The following is a 20,750-nucleotide window of genomic DNA, read 5'->3' as shown; positions in this document are numbered from 1 at the left end:
TAACAAAACAAAACGTCATAGACAGGCCAATGAAACCAGCATAGATGCTGTAATAATTCTAAACCTGGACACAACTTGAACACAAACAGTCGCAAACTCAAAATAATAATAAATAAATAAATACATAAATAAATAAATAAAAGAAAAAGAAAAATAGAGCTACATAGAAGAGATGATTTTTAAATAGTAAATATTTTAAATACATTACATCATTTTTAACAGTAGCAAACTCAAAATGATAAAAATAACTAAATAAATAAATAATATAAAAAATAAAATAAAAATAGAGCTAAATAGAAGAGGATTTTTAAATGTTAAATATTTTAAATAAATTACATATTTTTTTAGCAATAGCAAACTCAAAATGCTAATAAATAAATAAATAAATAAATGAATAAAAAAAAAAAATAGAGCTAAATAGAAGAGATTACTTTTAAATACAGTATTAAATATTTTAAATAAATTCCATATTTTTTTTAGCAGTAGCAAACTCAAAATGCTAAAAATAAATAAATAACTAAATAAATAAATAAAAAGAAAAATAGAGCTAAAAAGGAGATGATTTTTAAATATGAAATATTTTAAATAAATTCCATATTTTGTTTAGCAGTAACAAACTCAAAATGCTATAAATAAAATGAATAAATAAATATAATAAAGAAAAAGAAAAATAGAGCTAAATAGAAGAGATGATTTTTAAGTATGAAATATTTTAAATAAATTACATTTTTTTATGTTGGGTTCTCTCAGACCAATATCCATTTTTTGTTGTTGTTGAAGATTTCAGGCTGACCAATTTGAATGGATTAAAAGTGATTAAAATGCCAAAATGACTAAAACACTAGTAAATATAAATAAACAGGATTTCTTTTCTTTTCTTCTTTTTTTTTTTTTAATTGTAGCTTGTCGGAATGTAGTGATACTAGTGAATAAATTGCTAGAACTGTAATGGTTAAAAGTCACAATTTAGCTAAAATTCAAATCAATGAAATGTAGTTTTAAGTTTTTTTTGTTTTGTTTTTTTTTAAGCTTCAGACACAGTAAGAAGTATTCAGACTACGAACGCAAGTGATGAAAATGCAGAGTTGAATAGTTAATGATATGTTAAATCCAGACTTTCCACATGACGAAACACTTGTGTGACTCTTTTATTGAATGTCAAATGCAAGCGCGATGAGCTGACACAATGGTGCTGCTGTTCTATTATTATCCTCCTCAGTGGGGATCAAACTTGTATTTGCAAAAAGTCTACACACCCCTGTTCAATCGCCAGGTCTCTGTCTGTGATATAAAAAGAAAAATGGCGCCAAGATAAATCATTTCAAAATTTTCCTCACCATTAATGTGACTTACAAAGCAAGGAGGAAAAAAAAACATTTTTGTTTTTTTTAGTTTTTTGGTCACAATAATAGTGGAAAAAGTTTGTAATTTTCTCTCTTTTTTTTCTTACATGACAAAAAACTAACAGGGGTGTGTAGACTTTTTACATCCACAGTACATTGTTTCTTCCTATTATCATTTCAAGTCTCGCGCACACACACACACACACATGCAAATTTCACGCAACTTCATCTCTGTAGAAAAATTGCAAAAAATTGGCGCTCAATGGAAACAAAACAATACAACCCTGAGCACCGTTCACGAACACAAGACGTGTCCCACTTATTATCACGATGATGAAAAGAATTGGATTTACATTTCGGATTATCCTGTCACGCTACATCAACTGTCACAAAGCTTGATATAAACAACAGCTGGCGCCGTCTGGCTGCTGACAAAACAAACAAGGTGACACAACATCAGATTCATTTTTTTGTTGTTCATCAATAAATCTCCCGATCTATGCATTCCGTTTACGGATGTGAAACAATCCGTTTAGTTGACGGCATCAAAATATCCTTTTCTCCGCAATACACCAAGCGTAGTTTTTTATTTTCACCAAACAAGACGAAAAAAAGAAACTAAATTTTGAGATCCATGCAAAAAAAAGTGATGTGCATTTTTTGTGTTAAATAAAAACACAACGAAATGTTTGACCACAAAAATGCTGTCATTTCCACATAATGACCTCGTTAATAAAAAAATCAGTTTTACAGATGCTACATCTGATCCATCAAAACAAAAAAATGTCAGCTCTTACAGATGGCACGTCGGGTGCATATAGCAACGTTTCGCTTTAAACTCTTGTAAAACTTTTAAAAGGTCAGTTTTACAGATGCCGCATCTGCAATATGGAGTGTAAGTTTATCTTTTAACGTCAACCTGAACGCCAGCTTTACAGATGTCATGTCTGCCCTGCAGGTGATGCGTGCATGTAGTTTCGTAAAGTCGTACAAAAGTGGAGCCCACAACTAGAGGAAATATAGCAGGTTTAAAGAATCCGGATTATTTGGATTATTCATCAACAATCCATGGATTTAAAAGACCTACAAATAAAATGAATATAAAATAAATAATATAAGTGAAAAAAAAAGAGAATAAAATACCTTAAAAAACACAATGAATAAAATAACTGAAAAAAAAACAAAAAAATAAATAAAATGTATAAAGTAAAATAACTGAAAATAAAAAAGAAAAATGAAATAAGTAAAACATAAAATAACTAAAAAATGCAAATGAACAAAATAGCAGAAAAAAACTGCAAATAAAAGTATCTAAAAAAATTAAGTAACTACAACTAAAATAAAATATTACAAAAAGTGAAAATAAAGTAACTAAAAATTAAATAGATTGACTAAAATATACAAACATGAATATTTAATAATTACATAAATTACATAAGCCTCATCTAAAAAAAGCAACTAAACATAGCTAAAAAACAAAACCTACTTCAGTTCATTAATAAAAATGAAAAGAAAATAGCTAAAAAATAACTACAAATAAAAATGAAAAAACTAAGTAAAATTAAGGTAACTAAAAGTTAACTAACATTAATATTTAACAGTAGTAATTACATAAATTAACAAAAACTAAATTAAAATAAACTAACTAAAAAAATAAAATAAAATAAAAAAATTAATTTCTAATAAATGAACAAAAAAAATTCAAAAACAAAAAAAAATATTAAAATAACTGAAATAAAATGAAAAGAAGACAAAATTGTAAAGGAATGACATTGGCTGCACATATTTGGTAGGAGAGCTCAACTAAATGTGAACTAAAATCTCCATCCATGTGGCCAGAATTACCCACAATGCCCTGCTCCAGTTAGTTGCCAGGCTCTAAGATGGCCGCCGCCAGCAAGGCCGCTTCAAACCTGCAGCGGCGAGAATGCGTAGAAGGGAAACTGCGCCTCGTCCTCGTCCACGAAGAAACACTGGAAGTAGGGCAGCTCATCTGTGGGCGGAGTCAAGGGACACTCATGTCACCTAATGTCACACACTGTCACGTCATGTCATACTGTCACATGAGGTCACATCCTGTTACATGACGTCACAATTTAGGGCTGGCTGATTATGGAAAAAGTAATAATTGCGATAATTTCAATTTATATTGGAATCACGATTAATAATTTAAAATGAGACCTCAGGTATCTACTATCTGTATGTCATGCCGTATGTGGAGGGGTGTGTTGGTATGACAATAAAAATTATGTGATCCCTTGAAAACTTAAAATATAACATAAATAACAACCAGAAAATAAATTAGTAACAAAGTCAAAATAAGAATATACTAAAATAATAGCAATAAAAACAACACATATAAATACGGGCTGCTTCTGCTATTCATGTGTTGGCCTCTTGGAGGCAGTGTAGTGCCATTCATGCCTGGAGTACACAATTAGATAAGATGAGTAAACAAAATAAGTTGTGAGTGAGCTCTATTAAATAACTCGTTTTTCAAAGATTGTGAAGAATATGTACCTTTTATTACCTGTATGCTTGTCTTCCTACAGCATTTGTGTGTGAATATTTGTGGGATATCACTCCCCGGAGCTCGATGCTCATTTCCCGTTAGCATGTCAATGTGATTTTATATAGACTAGCGTTAGCACTGACGGCAGAATCACATAACGTCACACACTTGCTGCCACGGTGCATTCAGGGTACTATTACAGTATCAGGAAATTGCACATACACTGTGCCGTTCAGCACATTCATTTTTTTTTTATTTTTTTTTTTTTTTTTATTTTTTAGATCAAGAGAAGTCAAAATGCCCCAGCCTCATCATAACATGGGATGTCACATCCTGTCACATGACGTCACCTACTGCGTCTCGTACTCACCTTCCACGGCAAAGTCATCAGAGTCTGCTGAGGAAATAACAAAGCACGTTAAAAAAAGGACTTTAAATAAATCTTTATTTTGCCATTCAAAGTTTACCTTTGGGTGGCTCCTCCTTTGTGGATTTATCTACAACAAAATCAACAAGTTAGTCATAGTCAGAAATTGTGACGATCACTAAAAGAAGGCAACGTACTTTTGTCCTGTATCTCTTTAAGAACTCTGTCTTCTGTGAATACAATAACATAATTGTTATTATTATTATTATTATTATTATTATTACTACTACAAATTACCTTTTGGCGGGTCGTCTTTGGTTGCCTTTTTCTCCACCGCTTTTTCTAAACACAAGAGACATTATGCTCACCCAATTCTATAAATATATTATTTTATAGCAATTTGTATTTATTCTAGAGTCAGATGAAACAACATGCAGTGACTGAAATACACAAATCAAAGGATTACAATGAAAAATAGAATTGTAAATTTTTTGCAATAAAGACAAACTAAACTTTTGAAGGCAGTGCTGTACTGATGAAGTGCTTAAGATGCTTGTAATAAAACCAGTGAGTAGTTTATTTTCACTTGAAACATTATTTCAATTACATAGGAGCTTATATTGAATGACGCCGTCTTGCATCAATAGGAAGTGATAAAAAAAAAAAATACAATATTAAGTGACTGGGTTAAAACACAGCAATGTACCTTTTGTCACTGTTGTGGGCTTTTGATTTTCTTTGGAGGTCTCGTGCTCTGCTGTTTAAAAAATAATAATAAAATAAAATACTGAAATCACAACAACGGCCACTTTTTGCTTGACACTGTCAGAGAAGTATGAACGCTAATGTTGCTGAGAAACAAAATGGAATCTAACCTTTTGTCTTGAGGAGCGACGTGGCCTTTCTTCTTTTTGCTTCAGTCTTGTCATCTGAGACAGACACTTAAAAAAAATAAATAAATAAATAAATAAAAGTATATTTTTAATGAAAGATCAAGAAATTACCAAGGTGGTACACATTCCACCTTCAAGTACCAAAAATGATGATTTACAATATAAAAAGTTTTAGGATAGAATAAAACAAATGACCACTTTTAAAAATATGTGGTTACTATAATATATTTTTTAAAGGAAAATAAAATAAATATAATGTAATGAAATTAAATAATAATAGAAAAAAATATGAATAGTTAGTACCTGTTTGTTATGAATAAAAATGAAAATGTTAAAGCTGAACGAAACAAACCTTTAGCAGTCACAAGCTTCCTTTCCCTGACATCATCTATGAACACAAATAGTAAAATTAATAACAATAGTGTTATTTTCAAATGACACCATCATGTATGTCCTCCTTTCATATGAAAACACTTATAAGTGCACCTTTCTTTAATGGAACCACTTTCACTTTCTCTCTTGCAAGAGTCACATTTTTTGGAACTGCTTCTGCAAAAGCAAACCAAAACAAGTATTCATATTTTGTTGTTATCAATTATTGAACTATTGAACACGTATTACCTTTGACAGCTGTTGCCCTCTGTTTTGCGTGAAGTTGAGCATCTTCAAGTAAAAAAAAACAAAAAAAAACATCACATTATTATTATTATTATTATTATTATTATTATTATTATTATTACTATTACTATTATTATTATTATTGTATACTATACTGTGCTTAAATATAAGCTACCTCTTGGTTTTGTCTTTAGTTTGATGTCAGCTGCTAAAAAAAAAAAAAAGAAAGACAAATTGAATGTAAATAATAATAATAATTCAGTGGTGCCTTGACATACAAGTTACATTTCTTCCCTGACCAGATTTTTTGCAGAGGATAAAGAACATATGCCTGTGAGTTTTGCCGTATACTCTTTCAGCATGTATGCTACCATTTACGTTTAAAAGGTTTATAATTACCGTAACATTGATGCTAGTTTTGTTAGCATGTCTATGGAGGCTGGCATAAAGTGTTAGCATTAAGCTAGGGAACGTCTCATAAGTCAAGCTACCACGGACTTTCCATAGAATTGTTGCTTATGAGTACGGTAAGTATGCATACGTGTCTTTGTACGGGTCTCCTGGACTTTCTTTACTGGCCTTGTGATAACTGAAATGGAGAATTAAAGATGAATATAAATTCATTCGAATTTAAAAGTAAAGAAAGACAGAAAGAAAGAAAGAAATGACCTTTCTTCATTGGCACTATTTTCACTCTCTCCTTCAGCAGAGAAATGTTTTTTGCAGGACGTTCTTGTTCTGGCAACACATTAAAAAAAATAAAATATGAAGACAAAACAGCTTTAGAGTTTAATTTATTTCAGGACAAAGGGATGCCTCACCCATTTTCATGACGACCGCTTCAGCTTTATCCTTTGTGACTGTCAAAAAGCACAACTGTTTTTTAGATAGGTAAAAATTAAGTAAAAAATAGCTCGGTTGGATACATTTGAGTAAGGGAAGATAAGATACAAAGGTAAGCTCATTGTTCATTGATGCCATCCACATGACTCTAAGACCTTTGAAAAAAGAGTTTGGGAAGTCAGTCACTTGCTTTATGGATGAGGATTAGTGGTACAGAAAATGAATGAATGAATGAATGAATGGATGGATGGATGGATGGATGGATGGATGGATGGATGGATGGATGGATGGATGGACTGACGGACGGGGGTCCGTTTGGGGATCGGTGCGAGCTCTTGTGATGATAACATGTAAATACCTTTTTTTGTGGGTTCTGCTTTGGCTTTCACCTTGGGAATTCCTGGGGCTGCTATAATTGCAAACGATTAATAAACAAAACATAAAAACTGTTCAAATTCGGAAAAAGTCAGGTAGATAGATTAGATTTACCTTTTTCTTTTGTCACATTCACGTGTTCCTTTTTGAGGACAGTGGCTATTTGCTTTTTAGTGACTCTCAGCAACGTGACCGGTCGCTTGGATACATCAGCTGAAAAGGAAGCAGAACAGCTAATTATTCAACACCATGTAAAGACGACAACTTTTCAACAGGCCTAAAAAAACAAAAAACAAAAAACACGTCAAATCACATTTCAAAGCACCGTTGTGTTTATTTCTAGTATTTTCTTTTCTTTTGGTTTGGTTAAGTTTTACCTGTCTGTGCGTGTTTTTCTTTCAGAGTCTTCTTGACTTCTTTGTGTACTTTAGAAGTGTCCGTTGTAGCTTCAGCAGCCACTTTGACAACTTTCGACAGCTTGTGTGGTTCCTTTTTGGACTCTTGCGAAAGCTCTTGAGAGGGTTCCTTTGCTTTTTGCTTTTTGGGCTTCTTGAGTTCTGTGGAAATGCTGTCTTCAGGTTCTTCCTTCTTGGGAGTTTTTGTCAGTTTCTTTTCCCTAACGGTGAACTGAATTTCCTTCTGTGATTTCTTTACTTCTGTTTCATCCGTCACCTTGATTTGCTTTTCTCTCCTGAGAGGTTTCTTCTCTTCAACCTCTACTTCTGTGTGTGTCTTTGCTTCTTCAAGGGGTTCTTTGGGTGGAATCTTCTCTTTCACCTCAGAGGGTTTATGCTCCTCTGGGACTTCTTGGGGTGTTTTATCGGGTACTTTCTCTATTTTGGTTGGTTTCTGGAGCCTCGTCTGTCTTTTGATAGATCTTTCTTTGAAAGCTCTCCCGGTTTCTACTTGACGTGTTATCTTGTCCTCTGCTTTGGGAGGCTTCTTCTCCTCTTTCATCTCAGAAGGTTTGCTTTTATCTGGGAATTCTTGAGAAGGTTTCTTGATGTCTTTCTCTTCTTCACTTGGTTTCAGTTTTCTTTCTTTTTTGAGGGATATTGTGACATCTTTCTCTTCTCTTAAAGATTCGCCAACTTCTTCATGTGGAGTCTTCTCTTCTTCCTTGCTAGGTTTCTTCTTCTCTTTTCCCTCAGCGGGTTTACGCTCCTTGTGGACCTCTTGAGATGGTTTCATGAGGTCTTTCTCCGCTATAGTTGGTTTCAGGAGCGTTGCCTGTTTCCTGAGAGATCTCTTGACATCCTTCTCCTCTTTCTTGACTTCATGTTCTTCATGTGATCTCTTCTCTTCTTTCTCTTGAGTGGTGACCTTGGAATCTTCTACCTTTGGTTTCTGGAGCTTTTCTCGAAGGTGTTTCATGGGTTCCTTTTCCTGTTTAAGAGGCTTCTTGACTGCTTCTGTTTGATTGCTAAGTTCTTTGTGTGTTTTTTTGAGCGCTTCCACACGGTCTTTGAAAGTTCTCCTGAAGATCACCACTTTTTCAGGAGTTTTTTCTCCTTCTGTCTCATCTTTCATAGCTTTAACTTCTTTAACTTCTTTCTGGAAAAATCTTTTAGAAGGCTGTCTCTTGTCATGTGGTTTCTCAGGTTCTTTTAGTACTACAGAAGACACGTTTGCTTTTGTGTCTGCTTTGATGGATTTCTTGATTTCTTTCTCCTCCATGGTTGGTTTCTTTAGTTTTTTGACTGGTTTCTTGATTTCTTTCTCCTCCATGCTTGTTTTCTTAACTTCTTTGGGATGTTCCTTCACGGTACTCTCCTTTTTGAGGGTGTTGTCAACTTCTTCCAGAGGACGCCTCTTGTCTTCTTTGCCTTCTCTCAGTGCTTTCTCTTGCACTTCTTTGAGTAATGCACTGATGATTTTTATTTGTCTGTGTGGTTTCACTCTGGGTAGTTTTCCAGCTTCTCCTTTGAGCGGTTCCACAACCTTTTGTTCTTTGGGAGGTTTGCTAACCTCAACCTTGTTATCTTTTACTTTCTCTTCCATCTCATCCTTAGTCAATTCTTCGACCATCTCTTCTTTCTTACGTTTCTGGACTTCCTTCTCCTTGGTCGAAAGTTCTTTGAGAATTTTCTTGGCATCTTTGGAAGGTTCTTTAATGTCTCTTGCTTCTTTCTGAGGTGTCTTTGCTTCCCAAAGAGGTTCTTTGACTTCTTTTGGATGTTTCTTAGGTTCCTTCTCTTTTCTTGAAAGTTCTTTGACATCTTTTGGAGGTTTCTCAGATTCCTTCTCTTTTCTTGAAAGTTCTTTGACTTCTTTTGGGGGTTTCTTGGCTCCCTTAGAAGGTTCTTTAACTTCTCTCACTTCTGTTAGAGGTTTCTTGGCTACCTTAGAAGGTTCTTTAACTTCTCTCACTTCTGTCAGAGGTTTCTTGGCTACCTTAGAAGGTTCTTTAACTTCTCTCACTTCTGTCAGAGGTTTCTTGGGTTCCTTAGAAGGTTCTTTGTTCACCTTATCTTGTTTCTGCAGCTTCTTGACTTCCGTTGACGTTATTTTGACCTCTGTAGCTTCTTTTGGATGTTTCTTAACTTTCTTACCTTTTCTTGAAGGTTCTTTGACCACTGTGTCTTGTTTCTGCTGCTTCTCGACTTCCTTTGGGGTTATTTTGACCTCTGTATCTTCTTTTGGACGTTTCTTAACTTCCTTCTCTTTTATAGAAGGTTCTTTGTCCTCCTCTTCTATAAGAGGTTTCTTGACTTCTTCAGAATGTTCTTTGACCGCTTTCTTTTCTTTGATAGGCTTCTTGACAGCCTCTTTTCTAGATGGTTTTTTGACTTCTTTTGGAGATGTCTTGTCTTCTTTTGAAGGTTCATCAACTTCTTTTGAAGGTTTCTTGGGTTCCTTCAAAGTTCCTTTGGCATGTTCCTTTTCTTTCTGCGTTTTTTTGAATTCTTTCTCTTTTCTAGAAAATATTTTGACCTTCCCCTCCTCTTTTGGCAGTTTTTTGGCTTCCTTAGAAGGTTCTTTGAATTCTTTCTCTTCTTTCTGTGTTTTCTTGACTACCTTCATAGTTTCTTTGACCGCCTTCTCTTCTTTATAAGGTTTCTTGTCTTCCTTAGAAGTTTCATTGACCTCCTTTGCAGCTTTGAGAGGTATCTTTATCTCCTCTTTTCTATAAGGTTCTTTGACTTCTATCTGAGATTGCTTGATCTCTTTAGGGGCTTCCTTTGCTTCTTTCTGAGGTTTCTTGACATCCACTTCTTTCCTAAAAGGTTCTTTAACTTCTTTTGGAGGTTTCTTTCCTTTCTTAGAAGGTTCTTTGACTTCTTTCTCTTCTTGTTGGCGTTTTTTGACTGGCTTCTCTTTTCTAGAAGGCTCTTTAACTTCTTTGAGAGTTTTAGGAACCTTCTTGTGTAATGTCTCATTTTTTCTTTCTTTCTTTTGAAACTGCTTCACAGTAAGAGTTTCCTTAATCTTTTTCTCCTCTTTGGCAGGTTTCCTCACATCTTTCTTATCTTCCTCAGCCATTTTCCCCATTTTAACGGTGGAAACCCTTATCATAAAGGGCTTCTTTACATCTGTTTTGTTTTCGGTGGCCTTTGCTTCAACTTGTGGCTCCTTCGGTGGTTTCTTCCTCAGAGGTTCTTCTAAAGTAAAGGGACATACAGTGATTAAGAGTGGGGAATTGAATTATGTGGACCATTGTTAGTTTTCATCTACTTTCTTCATGTTTTCATGGGAATACTATATATTATTCTATATGTATGCAAGTATAAGGTAAAATAAGATGAACACCTAAAATAATAGCAAAATGAATATCAACATCATTTAAAGGTGTACTAATAAAGTTAAGTTCTACATTTACAGGGTATTTTGATGAAATGTCATTACCTTTGGTCTTTTTTGTCTTTTTCTTTAGGAGTTTTGCGATGGCTTTGAGCTTCTCTGTTTTTCCCTCACTAGTTTTGTTCTTAAGCAATTCTTCATGCTTGACATCTATTTTCTCTTCCTTTTTCTTTTCTTTCAAAAGGTCTGCAGATGACAATATTTGAGTATAAATCACACTTGATTCAACTTTTACATTGGGTTAGGAAACTGGGAGATGTTAATATACCTACAAAGGCCATCACATTACCTTTAACTTCAACTTTAAGTTCTCTGGGTGCCAGCTGTTTTTTGGTTGCCTCTTTGACAACTGAAATATATATAATAAAACACACGCACGCACACACAGGTAAAATTTATACAGATTAAGTAATTATCTATTTGAAACAAATATCATGTTTTCTTTGTCATTACAGTCACAACAGTGAAATTTTTTTGACTGTAAATAGATCACAGCCAGTGTTACTGCAAGCCAATCAGCTGTGTTTGTAATTGTTCATAGATTACCATAATGTAACCCACTGGACCGGACCGCTCGTTTTCTTGTTTTTGTTTTTATGCATGTGGATGAAAACAAAATTGCAGTGTCGTTGCACTGAATAATGTGAGAAGTTGGTAAAATAAATTCCATCAAGAAAACACCAAAAATATGGGAAAAATATACATAGTTGATTGAAATGTATAGGAAAATGCAACATCACTTGATCGATTTAGATTACGAGCCGCTACTGCTCCAAAACCCGCATTAGAAGAATTTGTTGGGTTGCATCAGGAAGGGCATCTGGCGTAACGTAAAACTGTGCCAAACAAATGTGACAAACCAAAAGTCTCAATAATAACAACAATATTATGATTATTATTGATAGCCATCATTTGATTGCAATCATCACTTTGACCACACGGGTACTTTTTCATGATTAGTCATGAAAAAAAATTGAACAAGATGGAATGAAAATGACTTTTATTGGTACCTGTGTGGTGTTTCTGAACTCGGCGCCGAGGAACAGGAAGTTCGTCTTCGTACAAATCATCTTCCTCATCATGATGAAGGTCGTGATTGTCATCATCCTCACGCACAAATGGTTTGCTCTGGATGGCTTCCTCGTCGTCATCGGTCATGACAAAAGACTTCAAAGTTGTTGTCTCCTCATTTTTTGCCTCCTCATCTTCATAATCACCACCATCAACAACTCCAGTTACCTCCTCATCATCCTCATCATCATCATCAGCATCAACAACTTGAGTTGTCTCCTCCTCCTTATCATCCACAACTGTCTTCTCCTCCTCCTCCTCATCATCATCGTCTAATGTAATTTCTTCCTCATAGTCTTCTTCCTCATCTTCATCTAGTATTGTTGTCTTTTCTTTGGTCTCATCTTCCTCCATGTCATCTAATGTCTGTTCCTCATCTTCATCTTCAGTTGTTTTCTCCACTTCATCATCATCATCATCATCATCATGTACCATTGTTATCTCCTCTTCCTCATAGTTTTCATCTTCCTCCTCATCACCTTTGGTAGTTTTGTCCTCTCCATCGTCATCATCATCATCATCATCATCATCATCATCATCATCGTCATCATCAACTGTTGTTGTCTCCTCATATTTCTCTTCATCTAATGTTGATGTCTCCTCCTCTTCGTCGTGATCATCTCTGGTTAGGGTCTGCTCCTCTTCATCAACTAATGTTGTTTTCTCATCTACGTCATCCTCCTCCTCATCTTCATAAACGTCATCTATTGTGTTTATTTCCTCCGCTAATGATGGAGTCTCCTCTTTGGTGTCCTCCTCTTCCTGGTCGTGATCATCTAAGGTAAGGGTCTCCTCCTCTTTGTCAGCTAATGTTTTCTCATCCTCTCCAGTTTTCTTCTTTTCATCAACATCATCTACCGCTATCTCCTCCTCATCTAATGTTGTTGTCTGCTCCTCTTTTTCGTTGTGGTCATCTGTGGTTGCAGTTTCCTCCTCTTCAGCTGAAGTTATTATTGCCTCCTCCTCCACCTGATCTATTATTACCTCATCCTCCTTTTCCTCATCATCAACAGTCTCTGTTTCCTTGTCCTCCTCATCTTCTTCATCCTTCACCTCAGCCTCATCTCCAATTTGAGTCTCCTGACCTTCTGTTGTGGTTTCCACCTCTGCATCATCATCACTAGCATCAAAAGTTGTCCTCTCCTCGTCTTCTTCGTCCTCCTCTCCATCGAAAGGGATCTCCTCTTCCTCCTCTTCAATGAACAAGACTTTCTTCTCCATCACCTCTGCTTGTCCTTCCTCTCCGTCCTCTTCATTTCCTTGCAGATGCCGCTCCTCTTCATCATCTGCCGCCGCCTCCTCCTCTTGGATGTCCAGTGATGCTTCGGCGTGTTCCACTAGTGATTTGATAGCGACATATTTAAATCTCTCTTCGTCATCACTTTGCCCTCCAGTGCATCCGGAAAGTATTCACGGTATCTCACAAACGTGAGTACACCCCTCACATTACTGCAGTGAGAACAGTGTTACCTTTTGCAGCGAGTAAATAATGGCAGCCACAATAAATGTTACACTTTGGGCATTTTCACTCAGGGGTGTATTCACTTTTGTTGCCAGGGGTTTCACTGGCTGTATTTGACTTGTTTTGAAGGAAATAATCAATTTAAAATGACTACACTCTTAAAAACATCCATCCATCAATTTTCTGAACCCCTTACTCCTCACAAGGGTAGCGGGGGTGCTGGAGCCTATCCCAGCCGGCTTCGGGCAGTAGGCGGGGTACACCCTGAACTGGTTGCCTGCCAATCGCAGGCCACACAGAGACGAACAACCATCCACACTCACAATCACACCTAAGGACAGTTTGGTGTCCTATTAACCTGCCATGCATGTCTTTGGAATGTGGGAGGAGACCGGAGTACCCGGAGAAGACCCACGCAGGCACGGGGAGAACATGCAAACTCCACCCAGGAAGGCCGGAGCCTGGACTCGAACCGGAGTCCTCAGTACTGGGAGGCGAACGTGCTAACCACTCAACCACTCACCGTGCCGCCACTCTAAAAGCAGATGGGTCAAAAATAACACAAATTGGGTCAAAAAGGGACCAACCCAACTTTTTGGGTTATTCAATTTACTTTAAAAAAAAAAAAAAAAAAAAAAAAAAAAAAAAAAAAAAAAAAAAAGGTACAATGATTTAGACAGATTACAGCAAAAATAATTGGATTTCTTTGTGGGTTATTACTTTAATTTGACCCAACTTTTTGGGTAAAATAACAAAAACTTGTGTCCGCTCATTTTTCACTCAATTCAGTTGGGTTGTTGAATTCACCCGAAAAGTTGGGTTAAACTCGTACCCCACAAAGCGACCTAATTTTCTGACCCAACTTAAAATAACTCAAAAAGTTTTTGGGTTAAATAACTCAAAAAGTTGAGTTGGTTCATTTTTGACCCAATTGGGTTATTCAATTAACCCAAAAATTGCGTTGCTTTGTGGGTTACTTCATTGGGTTTTACCCAACTTGTTGGGTTAACCCATGGGCAGTAATGTGACCCGTTTTGGGCTTTTAGATGGTTCTGACCAAGTCATTTCAAAATAAGATACTGCCTACGAATTAAATAAGTGAAAAAGTTGAATTGGTCCATTCTTGACCCAATTTGGGTTATATTTGACCCAACTGTTCATTGTGTCATAGTGTTGTTTCTCCAGTGTTGTCTCATGAAAAGATATCATACAATATATGAAGAATTATGAGGGGTGTCCACACTTCTGTGAGATACTAACAAAAATATAACCGTGAAGCCGTACAAATATTTCTGGATGCACTTTGAATGTGTTGAAAATATGAATACCCTCGTCCTTCTCGGATGCTTTATTGTCTTCCTGGCGTTGTTGGTGGTCTTTAGCGTCGTGCATCATCACCATCACCTCTGCAACTGTACCACCAGCTCGTAATGTCACGGTTTTGTCACACACAGTCCACATGTTCACGGGCGGGATGAGGTGGAATGAGACACGCAACCACAGGTTTATTACACGCATCGACGTGCTTACATTAGTGTCACATGGAATCCGTTTGCAAACACAGTGCGGCAGAGGCAAGCTGTTGTACATAAGATGCTTGGACAATGCAGTGCGTCACTTTCAAAGTACACAAGAGTTCACAAAAACATGTTTGACATTTTGAGAAACATGAACCAAATTTAATACACCTGCTCCCCGTCCACATTTGAGACCTTGTAACACTAACGATTCACATGGGAATGGTTAATTCAGCCTAATTGGGAGATTTTCACCGAGGGGTGTTGTCACTTTTGTTGCCAGTGGTTTACGCGATAATGGCTGTGTGTTGAGTTATTTTGAGGGGACAGTAAATTTACGCTGTTATATAAATTGTACACTGACTACATTACATTGTAGCAAAGTGTCATTTCTTCAGTGTTGTCCCATGAAAATATTTATAAAAATATAGTTATGGTGCATATTTGGTCCCATGTTCATGCTGTTTTTTTGTGATTACAAAAAGTCAACATGCATGTTTTTTTGGGTAATATTTACAAGGGGCCCTCGGTTCCGACAGTTCACATATTATTATTATTTATTTATTTATTTATTTTTTTTACAAATTAATTGATTTTTTAAAAAAACGTTAGCTAGCCCAGACATGATGAGGGAAATAATTTGGATGTGTGTGCTTACTGCTCTTACAGTGTGTGGTTCACTTGTGATGTCCAACACAACACAATGTCACGAATAATCCTAACCCCCAAACAAGACACCACACTCGAAGATTGGCAATCGTATAAACTGGACATTTAAATTGTTGGCCGTGACGGGTTTCTAAGCAGATCGGGGAAGAAAAATCGTAAATACAAAAACAACTGTAAAACAGTAACTATGGCAATAACTAACCAGGTGATCGCATTTTCTTACACCACTACGCAAATAGTACCTAATCTCCAAACATCATAAACCTGAGGACCCCCAGTACCTTTTAACTGTTAAGTTTGGTGTACACGCTTGACAAACACACACACATAACAAGACACTTTATTTAAATCAGTGTTAAACAATAATAAATCAATAACAATATTTTTTTCACATGCGCACAATATAGTGGAACCTCCAAAATTGAACACACCCATAAATCCGTCTATCAAGTTCCATAGTGCTGATCCTCATTAGATTTCAGTCTTCAATAAAAATAGCATGCTTTTTTTTTTTTATGTGGGAGGAAGCCAGAATACATGGAAAAATGCTCAGGAAAAACTTGAATTTAATATTGAAAAATTAAGAAATATTGCCTGATTAGTCACGCCCCCCTTATATCCTATGGGGGATTTTGTTTTTTTGTTTTTTCATTCTACTTTGGAGCTTTCACTACATCAAAAATGCTATTTGTACAGTATTGGCATAAAAAAAACATGGTCTTACCTCTTGCATACGGTGGCAGAAATTCACCTGTATTTGACAGATGTGTTAGTGAGGCGTAATTCAACAACACACGCACGTACATGACAAAATAGTCTTACCTTTGCGCCGCACCATAGGTATCTCTGAGTGAGGTGCCACGCTTTCATCTAAATCAAGAGAAACAACAGATGTAACATATTTACCGGTAGTTGGAATAAAAGCATTAAAAAACTAAAAATAAAAAAATAAAAATAAAACAAAACCTTTTTCAAGGATGACATCCTCAGGCGGCTTAGCCACAGGTTCAGCTGAAAAAAACAACAAAAAAAAACAAAAAAAAAACGGACAAATGTGAATCATTATGAAGGTACTGGCTACTATATTAAAGGACATCTGCACAGTCTACTGATTGTCTAAGTGAACTCCCCCTAGTGGCATGTGAGAGAATCACTGAATGAAACTCAACTGTGCACACATTACTTTACATATTTTTTCCCCCTTTAATTCAGCACATTTGGTAAATTCGCTTCAGTTGTATTTAACTTAAGTAAAAACGTTTACATTTTTAGAACTGTTTTTTTTATATTGATACCAGCCAACAATATTCAATTAAAAAATAACAATACAAATCTGACATTGAGTAAGTAGTTTGCGCTATACTGCGGCAGTTGACATTGAATTGTCTTAAGCATCAGAAAGAAAGCAAGAAAGAAAGCAAGAAAGCAAGAAAGGTCTTTGTTTACTTTACCTTGCTCGCCCACAATCATGGCGGACATGTAAGCCACAAACAAATCCTTCTTGTCTGTCAGCTCCAGCATGGCATCTTGCACCGCTTTTGTCGGGTCAAAGTCGGGCAGGACCCCAGAGACGGCGTCGACGAGCATCTGGTACTGCTCCACGACAATTTCGGCAGTCCTGTTCAGGGCGGCGGAGGGGCTGAAGTAGACCATTTCCTGGATGTCTGATTAAGGACATGTCAAAAACGATTCATTTACTTTGTTTTTTTTTTTTAATTTGTACAGCGAGACAGTGCAGACATGTTCAGACGTACAGGGTGGCTTAAAAACATTTGCTTCCTGAAATGATTTTCTAACTGATAAACATTGACGATTATGTGGGGAATTTGCGCCCCCTTGTGGTAGGCGTATTAATAGCTAATGCACCATTCAGCGCACACATTCAAAGTGAATGTGAATCCCAGATCTGATGAAAAGACATTTTATGTACGGAATGGGATTATGATCCTACACTGAACTTGATAATCCAGAAGAGTTTCACATAGTGTTATTTCTATTCCCCAAAGTACTGTGAAAATGAGCAAGGCAGTCACTAGGCAGAATATTAACCTTACTCATAATTCCTAACACTATTTAACACAATGTCGCTCAGCTTGCTGGGAAGTGCATCTTGAACTCATTATCTTCAATTTATCTTTACTTTCTTGACAATGAAAGCCAGACTCTCATCCATTTTTTCCTTCACTACACATACTGTAGCTTATTAGTGGTATTAGAAGCACATACCATTGACTATATCAACCACGCCGTCTGTGGTGACAGTCATCACTTCCTGAAGGCCGTCTTTTATTTTACTGACAGTGTCATTTGTAACACTGATGACGTTTGTGCCAAAAGCCACAGGGTCCAAAAAGCTGATGTCAACGCTTCCTAAAAGCGGGAGGAAATAGAACTTTGTTTGTTGGAAGGCATCATTCAAAGTTTTTTTTTTTTTTTTCTTCAGTTGCTGCAAACCTCCCCCCTCGAATTCAAGAAATAAGTAAATACCTTTAACTAGTTTAACTAGATCCAGAAGAGAGTCCAAGACGCCACAGAAGAGCTGCTGAATGGAGCCCAGCAAGCCGCACATGAAGTCGTTGGTGCAGGAGAACAGTCCTCTGCACCACGGAACCGGATCCAGGAAGCTCAGGTCCATTGTAGTAGAACTCAACACTGTGGAAGCCACCAAATGTCAGAGTTTAGTGGAACATCACCAAAGTCATCTTTAATATTATCTCTTCTAAAATCACAATATTTGCTGTAAGTTCTGCTGTTTTGGTTAGCGATACAGTTGAAATTGGCTCAGCAGGTATTGATTTGCTATGTCTTGTATGAACAATAGCATGTAGTGTTTGAGATAAGTAAGCTTGCCTACCTATTTTTGTGATTATAGAAAAAAAAAAAGATTTGGAGAAGACATTTATTTGAGGTATGCATTTAATTTGTCAGGGGCAAAAGAGAGGCATCTATTTGAGAGAAACGTTTATTTGCTTAGAAGAATAAGTGAGTTTTTTTAAAGGGTATTTGTCCAGGGGAAAGTGAGGCATACATTTTTGTGAGCAAGGCATTTAATTCTCAAGGGAATAAGTGAGGCATTTTCTTGTCTAGGGGAAAGTGAGGTGTGCCTTCAGGGAGAACATGTGACATTATTTAAAGTGAGGCATTCATTTGAGGGAGGCATGAATTTGTCTGGGAAAAGTAAGGCATTTGTGTTTCTTGGGGAAAAGTGAGGTGCTGATTTGTCATTGGGGAAATGAGGTGTTAATTTGTCACCATGGGGCTAAAGTGAGGCATTTATTTGAGTGAGGTTTTTATTTGGGTCAAATGAAAGGGAGGTGTTTATTTGAAAGAGGCGTTCATTTTAGGGGGGAAAGTGTGGCATTCATTTGTCTGGGGAAAAGTGTGGCATTTATTTTTAAGTGGGAAGAAGTGAGGAGCTTATTTGAAGGAAGTGTTCATTTGTCACAGGGGAAAAGGGAGGCATTTGTTTGAAGGAGGTGTTTATTTTGCTGATTTGAGGGTGTGTCATGGGCATAAGGTGTGTCACAGGCAGTTACTTGCCTAGGGTAAAAGTGAGGCATGTAATTGGAAAAAACAAATAGATATTTATGTAATGGCACGTTTATTTGAAGGCGGTTTTTAGTTTGATATGGGAAAAGAGATAAATGAAATGCTTGTCAGAGTGATGCATTTAACACATTCATTGCCAGACCAGCAAAAAAAAAAAAAAAAAAAAAAGCATCATTTGACGTCTTTTTCCGTCAATGGCAGTGAATGAGTTAAAATATCCAGGGAATAGTGATTAATTTATTTAAAGGAGGCATTTATTTGTCTGGGGACAAAAATGAGATGTTCATTTGAGGAAAGTGTGGGCAAGGTGGTGTTTTTATTTGAAGGAGGAAAGTATTCTTCTGAGGAAAAAATGTGGAGTTTATTTGAAGGACTAACTGGTGCATGGAGTATAATTGTGGTTAAAAAAAAAACACAAAAAAAGTGGAAGAGAGTGTACCGTCAACAGTAGTTGACTAACCTTCACTGACGTGTGCTACAGAATATAACACGGCGTCCACAGCAACACAAACCGTGTCCCTGAGGGACGCCGCCACCCCGCACACAAACTCGTTGGTGGAGTGGAAAAGTCCTCGGCCTATCACCACCGGATCCGCGTAACTCAGGTAGAAGACATCTGCATTCGGGAGGACAATTGCACAAGCATTTATTGGAGGGAGGATTTATTTTTTATTTTTGGTCTAGTGGGGAAAAGTGATATGAGAGAGGGAATGATAATTCATGTTCAGACTTAAATTCGTGATTAAATTAGCCTATGATAGCGTACCTTCCTCGTCGGAGAAATATTGCACGAATTTGTCTTTAGCTTGGCCTATTTCGTCCAGCGCGTACGTGGCTGCAGACATGGGGTCGCTTAAGTCAGGTGCACATTCTAGGAAGGAGCAGAAGAGTCGCAAGGGTGGCAGCGAATGCTATTAATGCCAATGCTAAGCTATTAGGTCACCTTGGAACTTGTTGACCAGATTTGACACTTCCTCTGCAGCGTCATACGCAGCTTGGACCGGGTCCGACATGATGTGCTGGATGTCTGGATATCACAAACAAGTGTATAATCTTTTAAAAGCATTCAAAAGATATTTGTATTTATTATCCCGCCACCTTTTTTTTGGACATACTAAAATGTCCATATTTGTCCATTCTCCGTCATTTTAACATATTTACCACTTCCTTCCACATTTCTCATGCAATTCAAAGTTCAGATTGGTCATCACACTCAAGACTTTTGTTTTCATACACAGGTGAAATTAATGTCTTGTTATCATGCACCAATTACAGAAGAATAACAAAATCCAATACTGGTACGTTTTCATTGGGTCTCCAAAAATTGGGATGCACATGAAGCACCCTGACACGTAAAAAAAAAAAAAAAAAAAAAAAAAAAGTACATTGCAGTCATTTCCTATGATGTTGAATTTTGCTCGCAGCTCTAGTTAGGGCCCAAGCAGCGACTGTTGCAAGGTCCCTATTGTTTGTTGAAATGATTAATTAAACATTACTATTATTATTATTATTATTATTATTATTATCATTAATGATAACCCACCTGGTACTGCCTTATACTCGACAAAGTCAAACATGACCACGCCCACCGTCAGCCAGCACAAGAGAGCGGCCAGAGCAATGAGCAGCTCCACAGACACTCGAAGCTTGTTCAGCACCATCACAGCTTTGGACTTCACTGAGCCACTTGCTGCTGCTGCTGGAGATCTGCTGACGGGTTTGGCCCCTTG

The 20,750-nt window shown here is 36.6% G+C and overlaps 2 protein-coding genes across 2 annotated transcripts; both read right to left on the bottom strand.

Annotated features, from left to right (window-relative positions):
- Nucleotides 1-1,135: 1,135 nt before the first annotated feature.
- Nucleotides 1,136-19,592, bottom strand: LOC144031838 (uncharacterized). The gene is made up of 25 exons (XM_077539304.1): nt 19,481-19,592; nt 17,959-18,123; nt 17,698-17,841; nt 16,923-17,135; nt 16,438-16,482; nt 16,294-16,341; nt 11,042-11,101; nt 10,798-10,938; nt 7,329-10,553; nt 7,066-7,164; nt 6,935-6,985; nt 6,555-6,593; nt 6,403-6,471; nt 6,275-6,322; nt 5,909-5,941; nt 5,737-5,778; nt 5,602-5,664; nt 5,468-5,503; nt 5,098-5,163; nt 4,929-4,979; nt 4,520-4,564; nt 4,420-4,452; nt 4,323-4,352; nt 4,226-4,252; nt 1,136-3,336 (listed from the first exon to the last, which is right to left on the bottom strand). Exons 2-25 carry the CDS (start codon nt 18,104-18,106, stop codon nt 3,251-3,253), a joined length of 4,842 nt encoding a protein of 1,613 aa, XP_077395430.1. The 5' UTR covers nt 18,107-18,123; nt 19,481-19,592; the 3' UTR covers nt 1,136-3,250.
- Nucleotides 11,517-13,871, bottom strand: LOC144031773 (uncharacterized). Its single transcript, XM_077539196.1, has 2 exons — nt 11,763-13,871; nt 11,517-11,572 (listed from the first exon to the last, which is right to left on the bottom strand). The coding sequence occupies exons 1-2, from the start codon at nt 13,042-13,044 to the stop codon at nt 11,517-11,519; spliced, it is 1,338 nt and encodes a 445-aa protein (XP_077395322.1). The 5' UTR covers nt 13,045-13,871.
- Nucleotides 19,593-20,750: the final 1,158 nt, after the last annotated feature.

Source organism: Festucalex cinctus, chromosome 12 (assembly GCF_051991245.1).
Source record: "Festucalex cinctus isolate MCC-2025b chromosome 12, RoL_Fcin_1.0, whole genome shotgun sequence".
In the NCBI taxonomy this organism is placed as follows: domain Eukaryota; kingdom Metazoa; phylum Chordata; class Actinopteri; order Syngnathiformes; family Syngnathidae; genus Festucalex; species Festucalex cinctus.
Note: the sequence above shows the minus strand (reverse complement) of the source record. Positions and strands in the feature narration are given on the sequence as shown.